The sequence below is a fragment of the Rhinolophus hipposideros genome (genome assembly GCF_964194185.1).
Source record: "Rhinolophus hipposideros genome assembly, chromosome: 7".
Lineage (NCBI taxonomy): Eukaryota > Metazoa > Chordata > Mammalia > Chiroptera > Rhinolophidae > Rhinolophus > Rhinolophus hipposideros.
Window position 1 is genome coordinate 3,741,433 of NC_138053.1, and position 25,638 is coordinate 3,767,070.

Genomic DNA, 25,638 nt, shown 5'->3' on the forward strand with positions numbered 1-25,638 from the left:
TATATGACAGGCAGTTCACAATTACCTACCCCATCAGCTTTAGTTACTTTAGTTGAAAGTTATAACATAGGGAGTTGATACTATATTTAAGAACAACAGTTTCTAAGAAATATAACTGTGCATGTTATAACTCTATGTGATTCTGTGTTTTCAAGGAAAAGAACACTTTTGCCCTTAAAACAGTGGTTCTCAAGATTTCTGGTCTCTAGGCACCCTTAATCTTAAAATTTATTGAGGACTACAATGAGCTTATTTTGTGTGTGCACGGTGTGCATGTGTGTGTTATAACTATCAATATTTACTGTATTGAAATTTGAAACTGGAAAAATTTAAATGGTTATTTACTCATTCATTTCTAACCAGTAATAATTAACATGCTGCACATGAACAACATATTAGTAATATTATAAAATTAGTTCTGACTTTTTATGGACCCCCCGTCCCCCCCCACCCCATGATCAGTCCTGAGGTAAAGTGTCAGTTTGTTCCAGAATATGAAAGAGCATAATGAGGACAAAACTGAAAAGTGAGTTTGATTTGCATTAGCTTGTAATAACTGAGTCTGAAAAGCAATGAAATGTATTCAGATCTTGCCAAAATCTGTTCAATTCAGCTTGCTGCCTTATAATTTTGTCTAAGTTTATTACTTTTTTTTTCATGAGCCACAGCGACAATCAAATTTCCTTTTTGGTTATATTATTATTGATATAAGTTCTCATCAAGATTTTTCACTTTTAAAAATTATAAGTGATTGATCAACCACAGATTTTAATTCTCTGTCATTTACACGAAGCTTTTTGTTTTACTTTGATGCTTCCTTGAAAACTCTGCATTCAGCAACAGGCTAAGCCAGAGCTCTGGACTTCAACAAAGAAGGACTGTGTCATATTCCATGTAAAGGATGATACCAGGCACTTCAAATAACTAAGACTTCAAAGAAGATGCTCTTGTGTACAGACTCCTGATGTCATTGCTTTAACAACTTTAAAACCAGACCAGTGGGCTGAGTCAGCGTATCCAGAATGCTTTTTAGTTGAGAAGTGGATGAATTCATAAAATTAACCCAAGATCCAGTGGATCAAGAATGAATTTTACAAAACGAAATGAATTGATGAGGGTTCATCAGCGGTTGATTTGTTTGGAATATCATTGATAATTTCTTTTTTAAATTACAGGTGACATTCAAGCTTATTTTATAGTAATTTTCCAGGTGTACAGCATAGTGGTTAGACATTTATATAATTTACCAAGTGATCCCACCAATTAGTCTAGTACACAGCTGGCACTATACGTAGTTGTTACATTATTAACTATATTCCCTATGTAGCACTTTACATCCCCATGACTATTTTATAACTACTAATTTGTACTTCCTAATCCCTTCCCCTTTATCACCCAGTCCTCCAATCCTGCCCCACATCTAGCAACAAACTGATTGTTTTAATGTACTATTTTCTGTATATATAAGAAAGCTATTTCTCTTTTTTCTTAAGTTATCTATAGCATAAAAATTTAGTCATTTTTACTTTATAAACTGAAGTATTTTAAAGATTCTTATTCTCATTGACTCCCCACCCCCCAGAATTCAGAAAGTCTTCTTACTTTTCATGGCTATATAGTTATTTGCACAGGTTCAATCCGAATTGGTCTTCCTGTTTACCAGGATACACTTGGAACAATTCCAAGACATTGTCTGAAACACTGTATTTGAGAGGTGATGCTAAATTAATCAGATACAAATAGATACTTTTAAGGAATTAAGGCTGAGTTTATAGAGCTATTACTTAAAAAAATCTTCCTAGAAAAACCAGCCTGGTACCTGGCTGACAGGGTCCAGCAGAATAAACAGGAAGGAAGATCACTTCCTGGCAGGCCGCCTCGGGATATTTGGGGGAACTTTAAGAAGAAAGAAATTCACACAAACATACAAATATTGGAGGTGGTGGACAGTTTCTTGGGTTTGACTTTCTAACCTCGAGAGAGCAAACAGTACAGATTTCTAAAAGTGCAGTATAAGATTTTTAAAAACCATCCAAAACAGTTAACTTAAAAAGTCTTATACATAAAGTTGACACTCTTCTGTACCCATGTAACTAATCCAACGAAAGCTACCTTTCTTTGAGACTATTTTTGATCAAACGAGAAATTTTGGGCTTCAAAGCAAAACGGTGCATTGTCTATGGCATACTCATCAGCATTATGTTTTTCTGATTCCATGGGAGGTAATTTCCAACTCTGTAAGTTGCAGATACGTAACAACAATGCAAAATAATTACTGTGTATATTGAACAAATTCTGTCCTGTCAGGTAGAAGTTCAACTGACTTCCCCTCAAAGCCTGTTTTGTGTCTATAAATTCATTTCAATATTCCTCAGCTATAATTGTGTCTGTTCTTCGTATTCTCCTTTGAATTGGTTATAGCATCTGCCAAGTTCAATCATTAGTAAATAATATCTTTCTTTAAAACATGAATATTTTATACTGTATGAAAGTCATAATTTTACCTTTGCTTTGAAAACCATCTTTTAACAAACTCATCAACTTTACAAAACTTTCATTCCCTAGGCTTTTATATTTCTATCCACAAACACTCTTGGATTATTTCTTTATGTTCAGGGTTGTTGCATTTGAACCTCTTATTCGTTTAGTTCTCTGAAAGCATTCCACTTTCACAGACAAATTATCAGTCATAAATAATGTTTAAATTCCAGTCTTCATTATGTGCACATGTGGACTCTATTCAAAAATAAAAACAAAGAGGTGGTTTTGACAGGCACCTTCCTACACATATGGACACATCCACCCTTTTAAATTTTTAAATAAAATTGTGTCACTATTCCAAAATTGCACACAGGGTTTATCTAGGCGCTGAAAACTATGAGTGATCTTTGTAAGAGGCATAGGTTTCTTCCAAAATATTAAAAGTGAACTGTGTATATAGAGAACTACAGAGCACTGCGTTTTCATGACTTGAAACTGAAACCCTAAGAAGCAGAAGGCTTTATGTGTGACAGCTTAAATGCTTGTAATCAAACTAATTGGTAGTACAATGACCTGAAATGAGCTTAAAAGCATATAATACAGATTTAACAATCCCTAAAGAGACTCTTTATTTTTTAGGCTCACGTTTTGCAATTTTACCATGTTATAGAACCAAATAGGGTTGGGGAAAGGACAGCAGTAAAAAGGAGAAAAGGAAAAATACATAAATAATTCCATTGCTTCAAAAGGGTAAATGAACCAAGAATGAGCCTATTTCTGAATGCTGGAAAAGAGTGAAATGAGTTAAAATGTAATAAAATTAGCATGATGAATGAAATTGGGGTAAAAACATTTAAAAAGCTATCTTTTGCTTTTTTAGAAATTTTGTGTACATTGAAATTGAGAGGTTTAAAAATACAGATTCTATTTCCAAAAAAGTAATTTAATATAAATAAAACTTGCTGAGCAATTTTCTCAAATAGAGGAGTAACTGGACCCATGAACGTACTTCTAGCAAGAACCAATGCAGTCTTCTTCCTGCTCTTCCCAAATGAAAGCACCCTACCCAGAAAGTAATGAAAGTCTTCACATACATAAGTACGACAAAGTAACTGTGTGATCAAGTAAAGTGAAAGGTCAGATTTAATAAATATCTAAATGACGGCTAAAAAAGTTATACTATAGTAAGGAAAGGGAAAATGCAAGTAAAATCTGCTAACACAAGTGTGCTTTTAATTAAATCAAGTGGTAATTACAACTGCTGAGGTTACTGTCAAATTACATTATGCATATGTATAACTAAAACCCATGAACATGTGTTGAGCTGACTACTCCAGACTCTCTTGAGAACCTTATTATAAATCAATGCTTCTGTTTGTCCAGGGATAAAAGCTCTGAAAGTGATAGTTTTGAAGAGCAAAAACTTTCCAAGGAATCAGTACCCTTCTAAATAACATATGGGTCAAAGAAGAAATCTCAAGAGAAATTTAAAAATATTTTGAAATAAATAACAATGAAAATAGAACTTACCAAAATTTGTCTGATGCAGCAAAAGCAGTGCTCAGAGGGAACTTTATAGCACTGAGAACATATTTTAGAAAAGAAGTAAGATCGAAAATCAGTAACCTATGCTTCTACCTTAGGAAAATGGGGGGGGGGGGGAGACGGGGAAAGAGCAGTTTAATACTAAGTAAGCACAAGAAAAGAAATAATAAAATTAAAGTAGGAATCAATGACATTGAAAACAGGAAATCAATAAAGAAAACTCAATAAAACCAAAAGCTGTTCTTCAAACAGATCAATAAAATCAATAAGCCTCTAACTAGGCCAAACAAGAAAAAAAGAGAGAAGCATAAATCACTAATATCAGAAATGAAAGAGGGACATGACTGCAGATCTCACAGACATTACAAGGATAATAAAAGAATATGAAGAGCTTTATACCACAAATGTTATACCTAGATGAAATAGATCAATTCCTTGAAAGACATAATCTGCCATAGCTCACACAAGAAGAAATAGATAATCTGAAGAAGCCCGATTAAACAAATTGAATCAATAATTAATTATCTTCCAAAAGAAAAAACACCAAACTCAGATGGGCTCACCAGTCAATTCTGCCAAACACTTAAGGAAGAAATTACACCAATTCACTACAATTTCTTCCAGAAGATAGAAAATACTACCTAATTCATTCTATGAGGCCAACATTACCTTAATATCAAAATCAGACAAAAACATTAGAAGGAAAAAAAAAAACAACAAAAAACTACAGACCAATATCTCTCACAATCATAGATGCAAAAATCTTCAATAAAATATTAGCAAATCAAATCCAATAATGTAGAAAAAGATTTATACATCATGACAAAGTAGAATTTATCCCAGAAAAGCAAGGTTGATTCAACATTCAAATATAAATTAATATAATCTATCACATCAGCAGGTCAAAGAAACACAATCACTTGATCATATCAATGGACACAGAAAAAAGTGTTTGACAAAATCCAATACCCACTCAAGATAAAAAGTTTCAGCAAACTGGGAATACAGGAGAACTTCCTAACTTCAATAAAGAACATCTACAAAAAGCCTACAGCTAACATCATACTTCATGGCGAGAAACTCAAAAATTTCCTGTTAGATCAGGAAGAACAAAAGGTTGTTCCTTCTCCCCACTGTTTTCCAGCATAGTACTGGAATTCCTAGCTAATGCAGTAAGACAAGAAAAAAAAAAAGTATACAGATTTGGAAGAAATAAAATTGTCTTTGTTTGCAGATGACATGATTACCTATGTAGAGTATCAGGAAAAAAGCCTTCTGGAACTGATAAACAATTAGAGCAAGGTTGAAGGATACAAGATTCATATACAAAGGTCAATTACTTTCCTATATACTAGTAAAGAAGGTAGAATTTGAAATTCAAAACACATGATCGTTTACATTAGCGCCCCTAAAAATGAAATATTTATATGTTATGAATCTAACAAAATATGTACAAAATTTATATGGGAATAACTACAGAACTCTGATGAAAGACATTAAAGAACAACTAAATAAGTGAAAAGATATTCCATGTCCATTGATAGGAATATTCAATATTGTCAAGATGTCAGTATTTTCCAACTTGATCTATAGATTCAGTGTAATTGGAATCAAAATCCCAGCAAGTTATTTTGTGAATATTGACAAACTGATTCTAAAGTTTCTATGGAGAGGCAAAAGACCCAGCATAGCCAACTCAATGTTGAAAGAGAAGAACAACACTCAACTACGACTACTCAACTTCAAGACTCATTATAAGTATCAAGTAACATACTTATTACTTATCTATAGTAACCAAGACACTGTGGTATCAGTGAAAACAGACAAACAGATCAATGTAACAGAACTTAGAGCTCAGGAATAGACACACTTATCCCATCAGTCTTCCCACTTTCTGAAGTAGTTCTGGAATTCCTCTTTTGTGAGTGTCTAGTTATACTGTTGTGCCTGCCTCAATGTCCTGAATCACTTTGACTTTGGGAAAGAGCCAGAAGCCACACGGCGCCAGATCCAGTGAATAAGGTGGATGAGGACATGCTGTAATATTTTTATTTGACAGAAATTGCCATGTACCAGAAGTGATGGGTGACACGGAGCACTGTCATGATGGAGGATGATTTACGGCACACTTTAAAACACACCTTCTCTCAACCGTAGCTGACACCCAACTAACGGCACTGAACAAGTTGAAACTTGTCACACAGTTACTAAGGTTTGATGCACTGCTTCCCGTATTGAAGATCCCTGCCTTTCCATAGAATGTCACTCGGCAACAGCATTCACCGTATTTGTTGATCACAACGGAAAGGCTCCGTGTCACACATCACTTCTGGTACAGCGATTTCTGTCAATTAAAAACATTACTGTCCTCATCCACCTTATTCACCATGCGACTTCTGGCTCTTCCCTCAAGTCAAAATGACCATGAAAGGTAACATTTTGAATTGATTCAGGTCATCGAGGCAGCCACGACAGTGCAGCTAAAGACATTCACAAAAGAGGACTTCCAGAACTGCTTCAGGAAGTGGCAAGAATGATGGGATAAGTGTGTTCGAAGCAAAGGGGAGTCTTTTGAGGGGGATTAATGGCCATGTGTCTTCTACTGTAAGTATTTTTTTAAATTTAAACGTTCGCCATATTTTTGATCACACCACATATAGGTCTATTTTAATTAGCAGATTGAAAGCTGGCAACTTAGCAACATACATGAAAATAATGTAACTATATTATGCCTCTGCACAAAGTGCAGCTGAAGGCTTCCATTTTGGTCATATGCTTAGCTGTTTAATATTTGATTAGAAGAATATTTGATTAGAAGATTCCCCAATTTCCTTTGCTTCTCAGAATGTTCTAGTAGTAATGCTCCTTCGTTCAGAGAAATCAGGTTTTCATATCACAGAACTAGTTTTCTACAAAGTTATTTTAGAAATATATTTTAAATAAATTCTAAAGGAACCAAATTTCTTGTCTCCTTTGTGTTTAGGGCTGAAATGCTAACTTCCCCTGAATATCTCTGGACAGGTTAAAAGCCCTACTTTTCTTTAGCCAAGTCAAGCCTATTTCTCACCAAGATTAGACAAAGTGGGTTATTCATAGGATCCTCTTGCAAAAGGTAAAACGTGAATGTTCTCTTTAGGAACTAAAATGGAAATGCAGAACTCTTGGGAGTGATTAGAGAAATACAGCACACGTGGGCTTAGATGAGCTCTTGGTGGGTCTCTGTAAGGCTGCCTACATGATCCAGATTCTCCCCAGTTTCTCTCTGCGGTAGTCCAGCTGTACGTATAGCCATTTGTTGGTCTGGGCAAGATTTCACGGGATGTGATGAACATGTGAAATATTAGGAGTACACTAGGAAGCACAGCTGCTATACCTTGCTACATTTCTCATGGTGCCTGAAAATCGGAGACCACTGTATGCAGCAGCACACTGAGACAGGAAACACTACACAGTCTGGCTCCACCACTCCACTGCAGGTCTGCTAGCACATTCCAGTTTAGAAGCCCTAACAGGCAATTGTCACTTCTGGCAGTGCTCTACTCGAGCACGGCCACAATCTGGATTTATTACCAGGAGGTTGTCAGTAGAGAAGAGTAGTTTTCCCCCCCTACGTTTTGTTTTGTTTTCACCCTGCAAACCACATACCAGAGATTTCAGAGCAGAAATTAAGTGTAGTATAAGGCAGGTCCCTCTAACATGACTATTAGTGAAGCTAATTACTACAAGAAAATTGGAGATCATTCATTAGCCTAGTAAGCAAATTAAGGTTTGTTAACAGTGATTTGTATGCCAATCCTCGGTAACTGTGCTGGTCTTTTCAAGTACATGTGTAAGGGACCTGACAGTTTCTTAACTGTGCTGTATGTTGTCACCAGGATGCTTGTCACCAGGGTGCTTTTGTTAAAACAACACTGTAGTTTAAACGGATAAACATTTTTACAAGAGCAAAATGCATTTTAAATGTTTGGCTTCTGAAGTCAAGTGCTGGGAGATAAGTGAAGTGGCTCAAACCATCTACACCTCCAATAACTCTTGTGTACTGCTAGAGCTGACTACAGGAAAATGTGACACTTGGAGTTAAAATAGCACTTTTCCTTTTTAACAAGCCCCAGTTGTGTTTTTTAACCTCTTTTCAAATGATACTCTTGGTGTTTCACCAAGCTATAAGTTTCCTAGGCAATGGATTGGGAGGCATCTAATTTACAATTCCAGGGAAAATATTTTTTAAAGCAGTTAAGCAAAGAAGTGAGTCCTTTGATTTGAAAGATGCTGAATGATCCCCCATAAAACTCCAGGCCAGTTAAATCTATCAAAGGCTACGTGAGTACTTGGAAAAAAGCCCGGGATTTCACTGCCCATGGCTCAGTTGATATAGCTCATAGCAACTAATTCCACATTTCTTCAATTTGGAAATCTCCAACAAGAAGACAATCTTCCTTAAAGCCAGTATCAGGAAAAGAAAGAAAAGAAAACTGGAAGTAAAGTTCCTTTCTGAATTCCATGGCGTGACCTGTCCGCTCGCTCAGGGATTGCCCACACACCATGCGGCATCAATGTTAAACCCACGGAATGTGCTAAGTGTGGGGCAGAAGAGCCCACAGCCTCCAGATTTCTAAGCGCTAGTCCTAACTGAATAATGTACATGTAACGCATACACCTTCTCCTTCGGGCTCACCCAACTTCCTCCCTGGCTTTGTTCCACATTCCCCGTAATTAACCAACCTAAGTGTGGCTTTTTCCCAGAAACATGATACAGTCAAACCATCTCCACAGTAGGATGCTATTTCTCTGTGCTCTTATCTCTGTTGTCCCCTGGGCCTCAAATTCTGTTCTGCCTTTTCTTTATCTGCCGAAGATTTGAGCCTCCATCAAATTTTGCACAACTGAAGTCTCCTACAGTTAACTGACCCGAAAAGACAGTCCCAAGTGCTCTACTTACCCTTCTCACAGGGCTGATCAGTTTGCCTCGTATCACATTCAACTATGTCCCTGGCCTTGAGGGCCAGGCTTACACACTATCGATCTTAAGGATTTAGAGGAGATGTGTCATACATTCTTGAGAATTAAAGTGAATTGACTCCCCATCTGGTGAGCTGTTATCCAACTCAGCTTTTCCCAATGAATCCAAACACCCCAATAAAAACTGGAGATTGCTGAGGGATGGAATTTTGATTTAAAAAAATATTTCCATTTTAATGGAAACTTGTCAGTAAATAATGACCAATAATTCGTTTACAGTTAATTAAGCATTCAGAGTTAATTACTAATAAATATAAATGTTAGAGGCTTATTTGAGGGACACGTTAAAAACTCTCAGCATTATTTATCTTAAAGATAAGAATCCAGCAATTGATGAATGAATCCTCTCTCAGCATCACCGGCAAGTACTAGCAGGTGGGGAGGAGGAAGATTTTCGTCTGCTTTGGATGGGGCTGTGGTCAAGGCCAGGTTGACGAATCTGAACTTCTAAAGTTAAAACCCACAGAAATATTATAAATAATGTTAGGTTCTCTGTAGAGCCCAAGTCCTCTTATTTAAATACAATGTGTCCAAAATATTTAAAAACATCACAAAGGAAGGGAAAGGATGGGGTTTAGGGAAGACTAGGATCCTTGAGGGTGGGTGGGTGAGGGGGCATGGATGGCCCATCACCTAGAATGGTACCTGACAGAGAAGGTATTTTTTTGCCTTTTAATACTCATTGAAAGACAAAAAGTCGTAAGCGTCTAAACCTAGCCCATCAAATAAACAGCTGTGCTAAAAAAAAGCGTGATCTTTTGGAAAAAAACTCATTCCACTTTCACCTAACAATAAAATCCACTTAAAGATTTTAAAAAGCAGCAACTATGGTTATATAAGATACCACAAATCAGTTTTGAGAATTATACAAATTATGGCAAAGAAAAACCGGAGACATTTCAAGGGTCTAGACTCGAAACCTTAGACGATGGCAAGGAACTGAGGTGCTTTAGGAGCCTGCGACTGGCTGGACAGCCGCGGCCAGCACTGGGCTCAGCACCACCCAGCAACTTCTGAAGTCCTTCAGCGGCACAACCCGCACTTGGAGACACGCGCCACGGCACCATTCCTGTTAGCACAACTGCACTCATTTTAGACACTCGGTGGAAGTGCCGTGTTTCTCCGAAAAACAAGACCTAACCGGAAAAGAAGCCCTAGCATGATTTCTCAGGAGGACATCCCCAGAACATAAGCCCCAATGTGTCTTTTGGAGCAAGCCTTAATATAAGACTCGGTCTTATTTTGGGGGAAACACGGTAGGTTGGTTTCCTTGATAATCTTAAAGCATGTACATTGCTAGGTATGATCTAAATGAGGAGGATGAAAATTATTAACTGAGAACCATGAGGAAAAATCTCGGAATCACTGGAGTTTACAAAAGCAGGATCCAAGCTATGGGCCTCAGACACTTAGATGCAAACCTGGAAGAAGCCTGAAAAGCAGCCAGAGCAGCTAGCAGGACATGTCATCTGAATAAAGGAAGGCTTCTGCCTTAGAGCGGGGACGCAGGTCAGCCTGACACGACATCCACCATACCCCACCGGCAGATCGCAACTGTGGCATACGGAGTGAAGGGCTTGTAAAGAAGGAGTCCAGGCCTTTCCTGGGCCGACTCACCATACCACTGGCGACCATGAGATGTGTTCACTGGGCTTGTCACTCTACTTCCCTCAGTTACTTCATTCAGGCTTCCCAGGGCACCCACATTTCCTTTTGGTGTCAGAGAGCAGCAAACATGTGACACAACCTCATAGAACTAGGATATGTCAAACAGAGCTTTCTTAACCTCCCAGCCCAACCCTAAGGGCTATTGTGCTATTAGCCGCTTTTAAATGCCTCAAGTCTGAGGAAGAAAATAAATAATTTTTACAGAAAAACTTCTGCAACGTTCATTGTAGAATGCAGCCTGTAGAAAAGTTCATTCCAACATTATCATGAGCACAGAGGATCATGGAGAATGAATTCCATATTGCTTTATATTTACATCTAGAGTAAATTGGTACACACTGCCCAAATACAAAATCCTAGGCTCCACAGAAAGCTACAAGAAGACTGCAATGAAAATAAAATATTCCTATCCTACAGTGACAAATTACAAAACTTATTTTTGTGTCATTAATTTCTGGTACTTATTCTCTATTATCACAGCATTACAAGCCATTTAATGAGACCGAGTTTTTTCCATCACACACTACAGTGGGAATAACAGAAGACAACATTTATTAGTTGCTATTATTGAGTGTTGTTCTGTGTACATTAAATATCTTAACTCATTTAATATTCACAACTCTATTAAGCAGGTACACACAATGAAACAGGAGAGGTATTCGATACCCTGCCTAAGGTCAGATCACTGGTCTTCAGATCATTCTGTGTCTAAGCTGATTATCCACTATGCATAATGAACTTCAAATACATGTATGAGGAGAGAATATAGCCATAAACACTAAAATTGAAATGAAAACAAGTTTACTGCATTACCATTTTAAAAAAAGAAAAATGTTACACACTCCAACACGTTTTGCTCCTCTTGCCAAAAAAAAAAAAAAAAAAAAAAAGGAAAGAAAAGCAAATAGATTCCAAGTAGTCTATACTTCCAATTATATTTAGAATATGAGCTGGGCATGATTATGTAATGAATATATATGTGTCTGTGTCTCTGTGTATATAACACCCACATCATTCAAAAACTCCCCAAAATGTGAAAAGTTTGTTCCAATCCTTCTCTATTTTGCCTACTTTACGCATTCTTTGCAATATGCTTATGTAAATACTCATTTTTAGCTGCTGTTCTCATTTCTCAAATCTTCAGCTTCATAAATGGATTGGAAAAGTGACAGACCTAAGCAGACATCATTGGAACACAAAACCAAGGAGATACAAACAAATACAAGTAGATCAAAAACAAAGGATTCTTCTTCAAAACTCTTTAACTTACCACTACTGATGAATGAAAAGAACTGAAAGTAGAATATACTGAATGTGGATAAGGGTGTGTGTGTGTGTGTGTGTGTGTGTGTGTGTGTGTGTGTGTGTGTGTGTGTGTACACACATGTACGTGCATATACTTGGGCAGGGGTCTATTTTATTAACACGCATGATGATCAGCATTTCACCTTAGTTTACTAAAAGCTCCATGGAAGCATAAAAATCTAAATGAAAGATTCTGAAGTCCGAGTAATATTTGAAGAGTGTTTAAGAAAACAGTTCCAGGTTGTTAAACCAATAGGTGATACCTTCAGTTTTCCTAAACATGAGTTCACATTACGGTTCAATTGTGTTAATACCTCATTGACTGCAGGTGATTTGCCTCAGTCCACATTTCAGAGAGATGCTGAAGAGGATTAAGGATAGAGTAAAAATATCACCATTCTACTTACCTGACGCTGAGCCTTCATTACAGACATAAGATTATGATAACATCACACATCGTAAAGCACAGTGCACATAATATGTTACCATGAAAATACTATGAGTTATGAATATACTATTTCCACTCACAAGTGTGAAACTCACTAATGTTGAAGTCAGAACCTGAAATTAAGTATTACATGTGACAGTGATGGAATGAAAACCAAACCAGAAGACACTTCTTGATGAGGACTTGGCAATCATATCAACAGATTTTGCACGTTGATAACATAATGATCCCATTACTGAAAACACATTCTAAGTAGAACATTTTTGCCACGGTTGAAAGCTGAATATACATCTGGTATATATCTTCTCCATGTGAGTTAATATTACAGATGTTCTTATATAAGCAAAATAATACTAAGAATAATTTTACCAAAATAAGGAAAAACTTTTATACTCATCCAACACTCTGTGTGAGAATTATTTCAGATTCATAATTGCAGATTCTTTACTCATAATGATGTATTGTTAGAGAATAAAAATAAACATTTCTAGAATTACGAAAAAAGTGACCAAAAGTATAATAAAAATCTCAGTGTTTCTAGAGATGACTTTCTTCGTTCAGGGTGATCAAACTGACATTTGAAACATAGAGAATGTTCAGTCTAGAAGTGGTCAAGGGCTAAGTTACTGGCTTTGGCCTTGTTCTGCTAAAGAAAGCACAGAGGGAGAATGTAGCTTTTGGAAAGAGAACAGAAATTGGCAGGCTCCAGATTTTACTTGGAGCATCTCAACCCACATCCAGCCGGGTGTGAAGCGATGGCAGACGGGATTGCTTCTGTTATTTCCACTGCTGAAGCGTCCTGTTTATCTCTGCAAGCATGAATATTCAGCCATAATAAAGAGCAAGGATAAGAGTGCTGGCTCTATTAGGTAGGTACCAAAAAAAATCTTTATCCCTTTTCTCCTATCACAGATTAAGACAAAAAAAAAATCAACACTTAAAAAATACCACTTCTGCCAAGCTTGAAAAAGGCTTATTATTCAATGAAATAATGCTGGTTTTCATCTATTTAATGTAAATGTATGGAAAGAAATGTGTGGGCAAAGAAAACTGGAGTAATTAGCATATTAAGAAAAGAAATTTACAGGCGGCTAAACTGAATCAGTAATTATTTTCTGCTTTATTTTATTTTCATGATTTCATAATTTCCTAGAAAATGCTGAGCGGGCATTAGTGTATCAGTGTTCATCTTTCTGAACACAAATCAGATTCCTCTAAATATCACAACAAAGCTCTATACCCTGTGTTAGCCCATGTGTAAGGAAGGCCTAGTTGTAATTCTACATCTTAAAAAGGATTATTGAATCCAAAAAGGGTAAATAGCTATAAAAGAAACAAAGTGACTATTTTTCTATGAGAAATACTGTGATAATCCCTAAGATATGTTCACCATCCCCAGCCCTTCCATAGGACAGAGGAAAGTCTAGAAATAAAATAATACATCTATATTTGCTAAAATGAGGAGTTTAATGATGCTAAAAGGAAATATAAAGCCCACCTACCCAGACTGTGAGGGAAAACATCCATTAAAACTTCACCTCATCGAAATTTTTTTAAAAAGTGATTCATTGTATATGTGGGGAAGTTGTTCAAGAGATTTTAAAAGTGAATAAATACCTCAAAGAATAATATGAGATCCATCCTCCACATGACACTTCTCACTAGAAAACATTATGTAGGAAAGGTGGCAGGAGCCAATCAGGCGTCCCTGTGCCCCCTTCTGCTGCCAGGTAACGCGTCTCAGGCTCACTGAGAGTCCCTCGGGCCCAGCAAGTTACTTATTTTAAAAATGAAACAATTCTTAATAAGAGGATGGATACCAGCCTGTTCTTTAGGCCTGAGAGGGGACCTCTTAGGTGTTTTCGCGTCCTAATGAGCATACATTAGAGAAGCAAGGTACACATGTGGAAGTTGAGATAAACTTACGAAGTAGCCTGTTCCCAAGCTGGAAGGAGCTGAACTCTGCAATAAAGCATAAAGACAAAGTGGAAAATCAGCGATGGTTTTTAACACGTTCCTGTCCACACAGCTCACTACCAGCCCTGTGCGAGCTTTTCATCACTACATTACACGACCAGTGTGTGCTGCCCCTTGTCATCTGCTCCTGATACAAACACCGTATTGCTTAATTTTCCCCTTTACATCTCTCAACAACTCAGAGATGCTAACGTGCTATTTACTGAATTCCGAGCCTCTGCGGTGGACGTAATTGCCAATTTATTTGACAGGCAGCTGGGTAATGAATTAATGATGGCATTTCACCCTGCACTGAGACTAAACAGACACACGTCAGCCTGCCTCCCTGACTTGCTGACATTCAATGGCCTGGTCCCGAGCTCCTGGGCTGTGCGGCCACAAAGGGGCAGGCAAGAGGAAAAAGCTCAGGCTGACTTGAAAAGAAAAAGCCCAGTGGGTTTGGATGACTTTTCCAATGTATGACCTACTTGCCAGTTTATTCCCTAAAGGCACCAGTTAGTACACACAGAGCGCTTTTCAAAAATGAGACATTTTGTAAACATAATTAGTAGACTAAAATGCAAAGAATGTGTGGGTAAAGGGAAGCAGGGAAAAGCACTGTTTTAGTCAATGTTTTAGTCCCAGGAATTATCAATCAGGGCTTCCCAGTTCTGACACATGGAGGCTAAAAACGGTACTTCTGTAAGGTCTACAGTGCACCACTTCTTGGGAAAGAAGGTGAAAAACGAATTTGGCTGTGTTTTAAATTTGCCTGTGAGTCTTTGTTGTGTGTTATGTTTGTTGCTTTTTTTCCTAAAACATCTCATTACAAATTCTTTGAGTGTCCTCTTTGGTAAGAACAGAGGCCCCAGACAAGTTTGCAACAAACAGAAAGCAAATGCTGAGGCCGCCTGCAGGCCTCCGCTCAGTGCCCCCCACGAGCAAGACCCCCTCTGAGGAGCTGGGTCGGGTCTCCCTTGCTGGACAGGCCTGACCTCTGCTCTGATGCTAGTGACTCAGTTGGCATCCAGCTCTCCATCCTAACGGCAGGCCCTGCTCTGCAAAATGCAGGTGCCAGGGGCCCCACCCGGTGCACCCAGGCTTGCTTCCTCAGAGCTCAGCACCGCAGCTTGCCCAGCACGCATTTCATAAGTATTTGTTCAGTGTACGTGTATGTAAAGGAAGGAATGGACTGTATAGAGGAAAATGGCTGAGGTGAACTCAGAATCTCAAAAAATGCAGTAGGTGTGCTTCTTCTTGATTTTAACTGTTTCTGAGAAGGAAATGCAGTGCCGGAAGCACACGGCATTCACATCAAACGGGGGTAGTGTGATCCCCGCCACTCCTAAACGCAGCTCCCAAAGCAAAACTTCCTTCGCCTCAATGTTTCACACGAGCTCAGGGGAGTAAAAGGCTGGCAGATGTGTCATCTCGCACACTGGACCTGGTTTAAAAAATCCTGCTGCATTCCTGATCCCATAAATGGTGTGTAGGGAGATCCACAGTAGTCATGGAGACGGCTTTCACGCGGCATTTAGTCACGTGACATCACGTGTTCTCAGCACCCACAGAGGAAAGCAAAACCCGGGTCAGGTCTCCCCCAGCCTGGGGTCATGCCTGGGAGGGAAAATCATTTTAGGATGAATTACTCAGAGACAACGTGGAATTTGTTTATTCCAGGGTTTTTTCCCCCTTCCTGCAAACGGATTTCATCCAAGAAGCAGAAGTACCCCTCCAAATGCACTTCCCCACCCCCACATACATATCATCTTATTGTGCATATCAAAGGAAATTACATCCTTCAGGTCTCCGAAAGCTCTGTTAAACTCATTTTGCATATATATTGTACATTACTCAGGGAGCTGGGTGGAGAAGAGAGCTTTGTTGTGCATATTTGTTCTGGCTATTGTTTATGCAGGTCTGACTGAATGAGGGAACAGTGGGTATCATTTCAATTTCTGATGTCAACATCAAATTACTTATTTAATTTCATGCCTGGCGAAGCATTGTATAGCTACACGCAAAATCATTTCACTTCATTTGTTATGCTGTGTTTTCGTGGCGATTGGCTTGCCTTCCAACTGACAGCTTTAATTACGACATGAGTTTGATTGCACTGCCGAGGAATTAACATAATGCAACAAAGCAGTTAAGGACCCTGCCTTCTAACACCCCCCACAGCAGCACATACAGAGACACATGAAGAACACAACACTAGTTTCTCATGGACATTAGAGGTCCACTGGAGTGTCAGCATTTGCCAGAAAGCGTACAGACCCTGTCAGTCAGACTACCCACATTTTCTAACCCACTCTACTCTCTTATTCTTTCTTTAATAGGCATAGAGGTTTGTGACATTAAGTTCTGATTTGTGGACCTGGCAGAAAACTTTGTCGAAAAATTCTTCTAATCTACTTTGCCAAACGTCCATGGCATTGACGTTTCCTCCCCTTACCCCTTTCTACACCATATTTTTTCTCAGCCAACTGCCAGCTGCCTTCAATCATAGCTGGAGAATTTGAACAGAAACAACATCTCTGAAACAAAGAGATTCTCCTGGTCCAGTTCTACATTTCCAGGACTCTGGCGGTGGCCTTGAGTTCAGTAGGTCACCATTCCCGGTCGCCAACAGGGTCTCCACCATTAGACAGGGAACAAGTCTGAGAGCAGCAACAGCCCAGGAGTCAGTTGCACTGACAGCTCACAACACAAAGGCCCAGAAGAGTCTCCTCATGTATGCCTCATGGAAGTCTGTATCGAAATACAGCTGCAAATATTGGGTAACAGTAACATTTTTCCAAGTCAGAAATTCCATGCATACCCCAAACCATGGCAACAATAGATTATGATACAAAAATGGAATAGATGTTTAAAAACAGCTAGTTATTGTTTGAAATGTGTTAGGTTATTCATTTATAGGTCAGCATTTAGGGATTGGTACTGCTTTCTCATGTTATAGAAAAAGAGATAGACAGCAAAAAGGAGAGGCCTAGGGAAACAGACAGGTTGGGGGGGTTTCCTGACCACTGAACCATTTGATGAAATAAAGTTGATTTCAACTTTCTGTATCTCTCCAGTCTATTTTTAATGAGAGGAGGGGTCTTCCATTTTTCTGGCTTAAAGAGAGAAGGCAAACTCTGGCCAAACTATATACCTAAAGTGGCCATAGAATCCAGAAAAGACTGTGAGTCAAACTGAGGCTTGAAAAGAAGACGTTTGTAACAGGATGTGTTTTAAAAATGGAACAAAAGCATTTGAAATAATACCACACACCCATGTTTAAGCAAATACCTCCCTTGAATAATGAAAAAGACTTTGTTCTTATTTCTTCAAGTAGCAGAGTTGCCAATTCATTCATATTTTCATGTACTAGATAGAAATGAGAGGTATAGAGAAACTGAGAAAATAGAGTAGGAGAAAATGTGTAGCTGTTTGCATGAGGAGACAAGGGTATGAAAAAGTGCCAGCCAGCTGGCTGCATGAGACATGATTTCCAGGCTCATTATAAGGCATCTCCTGTTTAACATGGTCTTTTCATTCTGCTGTGTTTTTTGCAGATTTGACCACTGCTCGAGCAATTGCTGCAAATTACCCACCTCGATCTCATTATGCTGCAAAGGAGAGCTTTCTTACAAACACAGTGCCTCATTCTCCCCGCTTCCATGGGCTGCAGGAACAGTAATAGGATGTGCAGTTGAAAGACATGTTCCAGGAGGAGAATGACGCTACCGACATTCAAGTCTGCGAGGGGGTGCTCGTTAACCCTCATGCCACTCCTCCTCACTGCCCCCACCTGGCTTGCTTTCCATCTCAGTCACTAAGCTATCACTGAAGCTACTCATTAAACTCGTGAAGTTAACATTTCTGTGTTAACAGCTTACCTACAACAAGGGATTTCAACATTGATTATCCATCTACACGAGATGTGCTCCATTCATGAGAGATGTGCACGGAGACTGAGAGGACCATCTCCTCTCCCTGAGCAGGAAACGGGTATGAGCTCCACCCCTGGATGAGACGTATGTTCTGACCCCAGGGCTAATTTAAATTGGATATTTAAAATTGTTCCACATCACCAATTGTGGCTGACATCCCTGTCTACCCACCGCCACTAGTGCTGTTCTCTCTTGGGAGTACGACGTAGAGGCATCACAGCCAAGTGCAGGTCTTGCAAAGGTCACAAAACAAGCTCATTTATGGATTTTCCATAGTATTTTAGGAAACAATGACAATTAAAACAACATGAAATCTTAAGCCTAAGACATGTGCCTTGGAAATAAGATTCCTAACAGCTGATAAAGACGCAAAACACTATATCTGAATGGGGAAATGAGCTCCTAGGAGAATTCAAGTAAAAATGGGTGGAAGGGAACAACTTGAAAAGAGCATCGGGCATGATGGATATGGTCACTTCTCACTTCAATTTCCCAACCTCTGTTATAACCCTCTTCTAGCTGTCACTAGCTCTCATCCACACTCAACAGCTTCTTGGCTCATTTCACTGATTTCCTTCTTGCTCTCATTGTTATCTGCAGTTCTTCAATAAAAGGCAAAGCAAACAATTTAAAGTAAAAATTATAACAACGTTGCTTTAACATATTCCAGACAGGCTTTTAAAATAATAACTTGCAGTGGGGTGAACAGCGTCTCTCTAAAGCTCACGTCCACCAGGAGCCTCAGAATGTGGCTGAAGGCTAACGTGACTGGGCATCAGCGTGCCTGGGCCACGGGCCCCCAGACACTTGGTCCCACATTTTGTTGGTATTACTGTGAGGAGGATTTTGGATGAGTTTAACATTTCATCCCAAACACTGAATAAAGCACACTGCCCCCAGCCGGATGTGGCTGGGCCTCATCCAATCAGTTTTATAAAACAAGTATAATCATCCTCAGCATAAGAAGAAACTCCTCTGGCTGATGGCCTTCAAGCTGGGACAACAGTCTTTCCTGCTTTCAGACTCAAACTGAACCATCGACTGTCTCTGGTCTCGAGCCTTCCAGTCTGTGGCTGGAATCACACCCTCAGCTCTGCTGGTTCTCATGCCTTTGGACTAGGACTGCGGCTAAGCACCACCTCTCGTGGGTCTCCCACTTCCTTCCCCTATCCTGAGACTTGTCAGGCTTCCTCACTGCACACACCTGTACATTCCATGCACTGTTTCTGTGAGAACCCTGAGTGATATAATGACCTTGTTTAGAAACAGCGGCCTTAAGTTGGGAGCCTACTGGATCGGGGTGGGTCCTAACGCCGATGATCACTGCCCTATAAGGAGAGGACACACAGAGCTACAAATGGGGTGGACGGCCCTGTGGAGACAGAGGCAGACGCTGGGCTGAATCAGTGGGAAGCCAAGGAAGGCAAGGATGGCCAGAAGCCAGCAGAAGCTAGAACAGGAAAGGAAGGATGCCTCTCTGGAGGCTTCCGAGGATCGTGGTCCTGCTGACACCTTCAGGGTGGACTGCTGCTGGCCTTGCAAACTCTGAGAAAATCGATGTCAGTTGTTTTAAACCATTCCCTTTGTGGTCACTCACTACAGCAGCCCAGGGAACTAATACAACACCTCACCTCCTTACCACAGACTCAGGGGAGAAACGGAACACCAAGAGTGCTTCAGGGCTGGACTAGCTTTTCTTCTGAAGGACAGAGACGTTCACGGACAGTGTGGTCTGGGTCTATTCTCCCTTCACAGTAGCCAGTCAACCTGGCACAGAGTGAAACCTCAATCGAGGTTTGGGGTAGGGTGGGGAGAAGGGAGGACGTGGACCGACTGAAGATGGCATGGTGGGATAGATAAATAACCCTGAATCCTGGACGATTTGGGGTAGAAGTGGTATCTCAGAAAGAAGCAGAAGAAATGCATCAACTGTGATCCTATGAAACGGACTAACTAGCTATAGGACAGTCAGATGACAGAACCGTTTAGCATAGCACTTGTTAGAATTCTATCCCTTTTCACTATTTTCTGAAATGCTTCAATTCCTTCAAAGTCTTGAACACTTAGAAAGTATTAAAACACATTTTCTGCCTTCTCATAACTAAAAACCAGGCCCAAAATTCTTTCAGAGAAAAACTAGAGTCATATCCACATACTAATCTGAATAAAGCATTCGGAGTTTACTTCCATAGTGTGTTGGGAAGGGTTTGTTATAGGGCATCCCACTGGGGCTGGCAGAAGGAAAGGACAAAGAAAAGAGGGAATAAAAGTAATAAAGATAGGAAGATCTGAAAGAGCACATCATTTAAGAAAACAAAGGTGGTTCAGGTCGGGGGTGGGGTGGGCAGAGGAACGGAGCACGTGCAGAAGCAGCGTCATACTTCCTGGAGGGCTCTGCACATAACCCTCAGGAGTGTGGACTCTGACCAAAAGATCTTAAACACAGAAGTTCAAGTGTCAGTTCTGACTCCAGAGGAAAACAACTCTGGAAGCACTGGAGAGCACGGTGCAAAGGAAAGAACGGTGGGGCAGATGCAATCACCGGGAGTTACCTGTGTAAGGCATGGTGAGGGCGTCTGAAACATCATTAGTGTCAGAGAGCAAAGTCAGACCCAAACACCTCGTCAGAAATGATGTGAGTGGGTGAAGGAGAGGAACGAAGTGGACGGGATAATTACGGCAGAGGAAGGAACGAGCTTGACTTTGAGAATCCTAGCCCTGGGATCCAATACTGGGACAGGGAAATAAGAGGGACACTTCAGGGCTGAGAAAAATAGGTAAGGAGACATAGGATAGTGAGGATTTTGTTTGTGAGGAAGATTCAGATAGCAGGTATTATCATGTTTATCATGATTCAGATAGCAGGTACTGCTTGTCAAGTTGACAGTTACAAGGGAATTTAAGTTAAAAGGGTGAGAAGGTTCCTAAGGTAAGTTGTAAATCTGATGCGAAGAGGAAGAGGATGAGTATTTTTGAGCAGAGGATGTGTTTTAAACACCAAGAACGGTGCTATGTGATTCAGACACTAGTACCGGGCAATCTGTAAAGGAGACCTACAAGGTTGGTACAGCCGTTTCACAGATCAACCGCGGTTTAGAAAACCAAGTTCTTTGCTCAACGTCACACAGATAATAAATAGTTAAACTGCTATTAAAAGTTGCTGTGTTTGTAAAGAACGTCCATGATCAATTCATAATTTAAGGTTTTGTTTATTAAGATTCTAACTTTAGCCCCTTAGTTGTGACTTCATCAATTGAAAAATTCTGTTTAAGTCAGAAGCAGTACGTTCCCTCTTGAATAACAAATTCATGGTGAACATTGATGTATTCAATTATTCCCCTTCACTTTTCCCTTCATGACTAATCTAAATCAGTTACTATGTGTCTTTGAGGTGGATGATCTGAACTCCGTATAGACAAATACTCTCGCCTGGCAGTATGGCTTGGGGTATGTAATTTAGAAAAGCCAAGCACATTTGGCTTATAAGCTTTACCCATGAGCCAAATCCTCTAGTTCTACTGCGATTCTTTATTCTTACTCTTTTGCATGTCCAACTAAAAAAAACAAAACTGGAATAACGTAAATTACGTAACTTACCTAACTGCACTTTAGAGTAAGTGTCAACTGCCAAAGCTTCTAAAAATGTGAAAAGTGAGATGACTTCTGGGAACTTTGACCTCTGGGAACGTTCACTGCAGCTGAAACACCCGCAGTGGGCATGCTGGCCTCACAGGGACCCAACATACTCTCCCATTTTCAGTAGCTTAAGCTGAAGCTACTAAAGAACCAGACAAACTGCATGAGAAAGGGTTTTCAGAAACTGGGCAACAGGCAGTACGGGACAGTGATCTCAGAGAAAAGGGAAGCAAATGAGGTGAGCCTCACTCATGCTGGGGGATGGGGTAGGTGGGGGATGGTCATCCCCGAGTTGAGAAGATAGAGTGGATAATCAGAGAAAGCCAGGACAGGCGAGAGCTTCCCAGAGAATCACGAAATCTAAAGAAGGTTCACCTCCAGGCTTCGCCTGTGTCCACATCAGCGTGTCTGTAGGAGGATAGTGCCTGAGGTAAAAGGAGAAACCACGGAAAAGGAGCATGTAACAATGCCCAGAGCTCATGCAGGGCACAGAAGGGTTGGTATGCCCACCAGCTGGTGTGGAAAAACCTTGGGATACCTCAGGAACCAGGCAGAGTATTCAGGACTAGAGAAAACTAGCTTTAGACTAAATGTTGTTTCTATTCTTCTTTCGTCTTTAACAATGTTGTTGCAGAAAGTATGAATTTCAATAATCAATAAGGAATATGCACTAGAAGTATTTTGTAGACAGTCAGGATTGTTGAAGCCCAAATTTTTTCTTACACTATTTCTGTTGTGGTAAAATGCATATACGAGTATAACACAAAGTTTGACATTTTTACCATTTTAAGTGTACAATTCAGTGATATTAATTAGTCGCAATTTGTGTAAAACTATTTCATCACCCCAAATAGAAACTCTGTAACCATCAAGCGGGAATTCCCCTAGCAACCCCCCCTTACACCAGTCCCTGATATCTGCTATTTTCTGTTTCTAGGAATTTGCATAATCTACATACCTCATACAAGTGGAATCACACAATATTTGTCTTTTTTACAACTAGCTTCTTTCACTTAACATCATATTTTCAAGGTTAATTTGTGTTGTAACATGTATGTGAACTTCATTCCTTTTTATGGCTGAATAATATACTATTGTCCATATACGCCATACCGTGTTTCCCCTCAAACAAGCCCCAGTTAAGATCATCAGCGAGACGGGCATTTAGTACATTATGACGACGTTCCAGAAGATGACATGACTGTACTTGAATAAATGTAGATTGTTGCACGTGAAAAAATAAGACATTCCCTGCAAATATGTTCTAATGCATCTTTTGGAGCAAAAATTAATATAAGACCGGTCTCGTTTACGGGGAAATATGGTATTTTGTTTACCATTCAGCTGCTGAGGGACCCTTGTGTTGTTCCCACCTTTTGGTTACTGAATGCTGGAATGAACACTGGAGGATAAGTATCTGAGTACCTGTTTTTAACGTGTTTCAGTTTATATCTAAAGGGAGTTGGTAGGGATATGATGTTTCTGTGTTTAGCTTTTTGAGGAAGTACCAAGCTATTTTCCACAATGGCTGCACCATTTTACATTCCCACCAGCATGCACAAAGGTTCCAATTTCTCCATATCCTTGCCAACACTTATTTTCTTAAAAAAATTTTTAGCCATCTCAGCTATTTCATTATGGTTTACATTTGCATTTCCCTAACGACTAATGAGGATGAGCATCTTTCATATGCTTACTGGACAACTGCATGTATATCTTCTTTGCACAAATGTCTACTCAAGTTCTTTGCCACACTTTTGAATTGGTTTGTTATTGTTGAACTGTAGAAGTTCTTCATATATCTAGACATTAAACCTGTATCAGTTACATGATTTGCAAATATTTTCTCACAATATTTTCACTTTCTTGATAATGCCCTTTGATGCACAAAAGTTTTTACTTTCAATGAAGTCCAATTTATCTATTTTCCTTTTTGTTGCTCATGCTTTTGGTGTCATATCTAGAAAGCCACTGCCAAATTCAAGGTCATAAAGAATTACCCATGTGTTTTCTTCTAAGAGTTGTATGGTTTTCGTTCTTACATTTTGGTCACTGATTCATTCTGAGTTAAGTTTTTACATGGTGTGACATAGGGCTCCAACATCATTCTTTTGCTTGGGGAGATTTATCTGTCCCAGTGTCATCTGTTGAAGAGAAAATCTTTCCCAATGGAATGGCCTTGGCACTCCTGTCAAAACTCAGTTGGCCAGAGATGTATGGGTTTATTTCTGGACTCTCAATTCTAGTCCACTGCTCTCTCTGACTATCCTCAAACCATTACCGCTCTGTTTTGATTACTGTGGATTTGTAATAAGTTTTGAAATTAGGAAGTATAAGTCTCCTAACTTTGTTCTTCTTTTTCAACATTGTGTTTTCTGCCAGGAGGCCTCACGCCACCCCATATGAATCTGAGTATCTGTTTTTCCATTTCTGCAAAAAGACTGTTGGAATTTTCACAGGCATTGCACTCAATCTATAAATTGCTTTGGGCAGTACTGGCATCTTAACATTAAATCTTCCTATCCATAAACATAGGATATCTTTTGCCAATTTCTCTTGATCCAATGAAAAGCAAGTTAAGGGCAACCAGTCAAAGGATCTCAATGACTGTGCTTTTGTCCCCTGACCTATGTGGCTCTCACTTCTCTGCCCTATGCTGAAATCATGACGAACTAATCCTGCAATGATTTCCAGCCCAAAGAGACCTTGTCGTAAAAGCCAAACAGCTCTCGCTCTGACCTTCACTCTCCACCCCTTTCTCTATCTCTCACTCTCTCCCTTTCTCTCCGTCCCCGCCTCCCTCCTTCTCCCCTACCTCACTAGACCCCTTCTCTTCCCTGAGAATGTATCACTAATAAACCCTGATTGAATATTTAAAAAAAAGACAAAACAAAATGTTAAGTATTGTTAACATTACAACATAAGTAAGAAATATTGTTATAGCAATAGTTTTAGCATTATAATTTATAGTTCCATCATAAAATTAATGAAACATAAACACACAAAGAAATATTCTTTTACACAGACATACTCATACAGCAAAAGCTGAGTTAGTATTCCTTATATACATGACTGATATTATGCAATATTAAAGGAAGAGGCAATTATCTACAAGACACTAAAATACTATAGAAACAATTATACTTTGTTTATCCCACTTAACCTTGGAAGAACTCAACGTTCCATATGTCACATCTCACCCTCGATCTCAGACTTTCCTGAGAGGTGTAGGAAGCTACCTGTCTCGGGTTGTCCACTTGGCTGATGGAGAACCGGGTGGGGGATTATTGTAGGAATGACTCCAGGTACTGCAGTGGTCCCCAGCCTTTGATACTTATGGAAACCTCCCAGTAAAAAAAGGTTTTGAGCACATTCTTAAGATAAGTGTGTTTGTAAATTCTATAGACAAACTATTCCCTGCTTATTAAATTGGGTATCAGTGAAGTTTCATTTCTTTTAGACCAAAAATAAATAAGTACTAATATTTTCCATGATGGTGACAACTGCGTTAGAGCATGTAAGGAAGAAGAGGTGATGGCTTTACTCCTATTACACACCCTGACAGCGTCTTCTTGAAACTAAGACACTGAGCTGCTGCATCTTAAGAGTACTGTCTCCTTCGTCTGCTGGTGTTCCTGTGTTGGT

At 39.4% G+C, this 25,638-nt stretch overlaps 1 protein-coding gene across 8 annotated transcripts in view; it reads right to left on the reverse strand.

The window, feature by feature from the left end:
• Positions 1–25,638, reverse strand: part of AUTS2 (activator of transcription and developmental regulator AUTS2) — a 1,101,951-nt gene that overhangs the window by 590,884 nt on the left and 485,429 nt on the right. For 7 of the 8 annotated variants that reach the window (XM_081053755.1, XM_081053758.1, XM_081053753.1 and 4 more), the window contains exon 4: positions 14,393–14,428. The exons of the other annotated variant lie outside the window; for it this stretch is intronic. In XM_081053755.1, the coding sequence (XP_080909881.1) occupies positions 14,393–14,428 (36 nt within the window). The remainder of the gene's footprint in view (positions 1–14,392; positions 14,429–25,638) is intronic. 8 annotated transcript variants of the gene reach the window in all.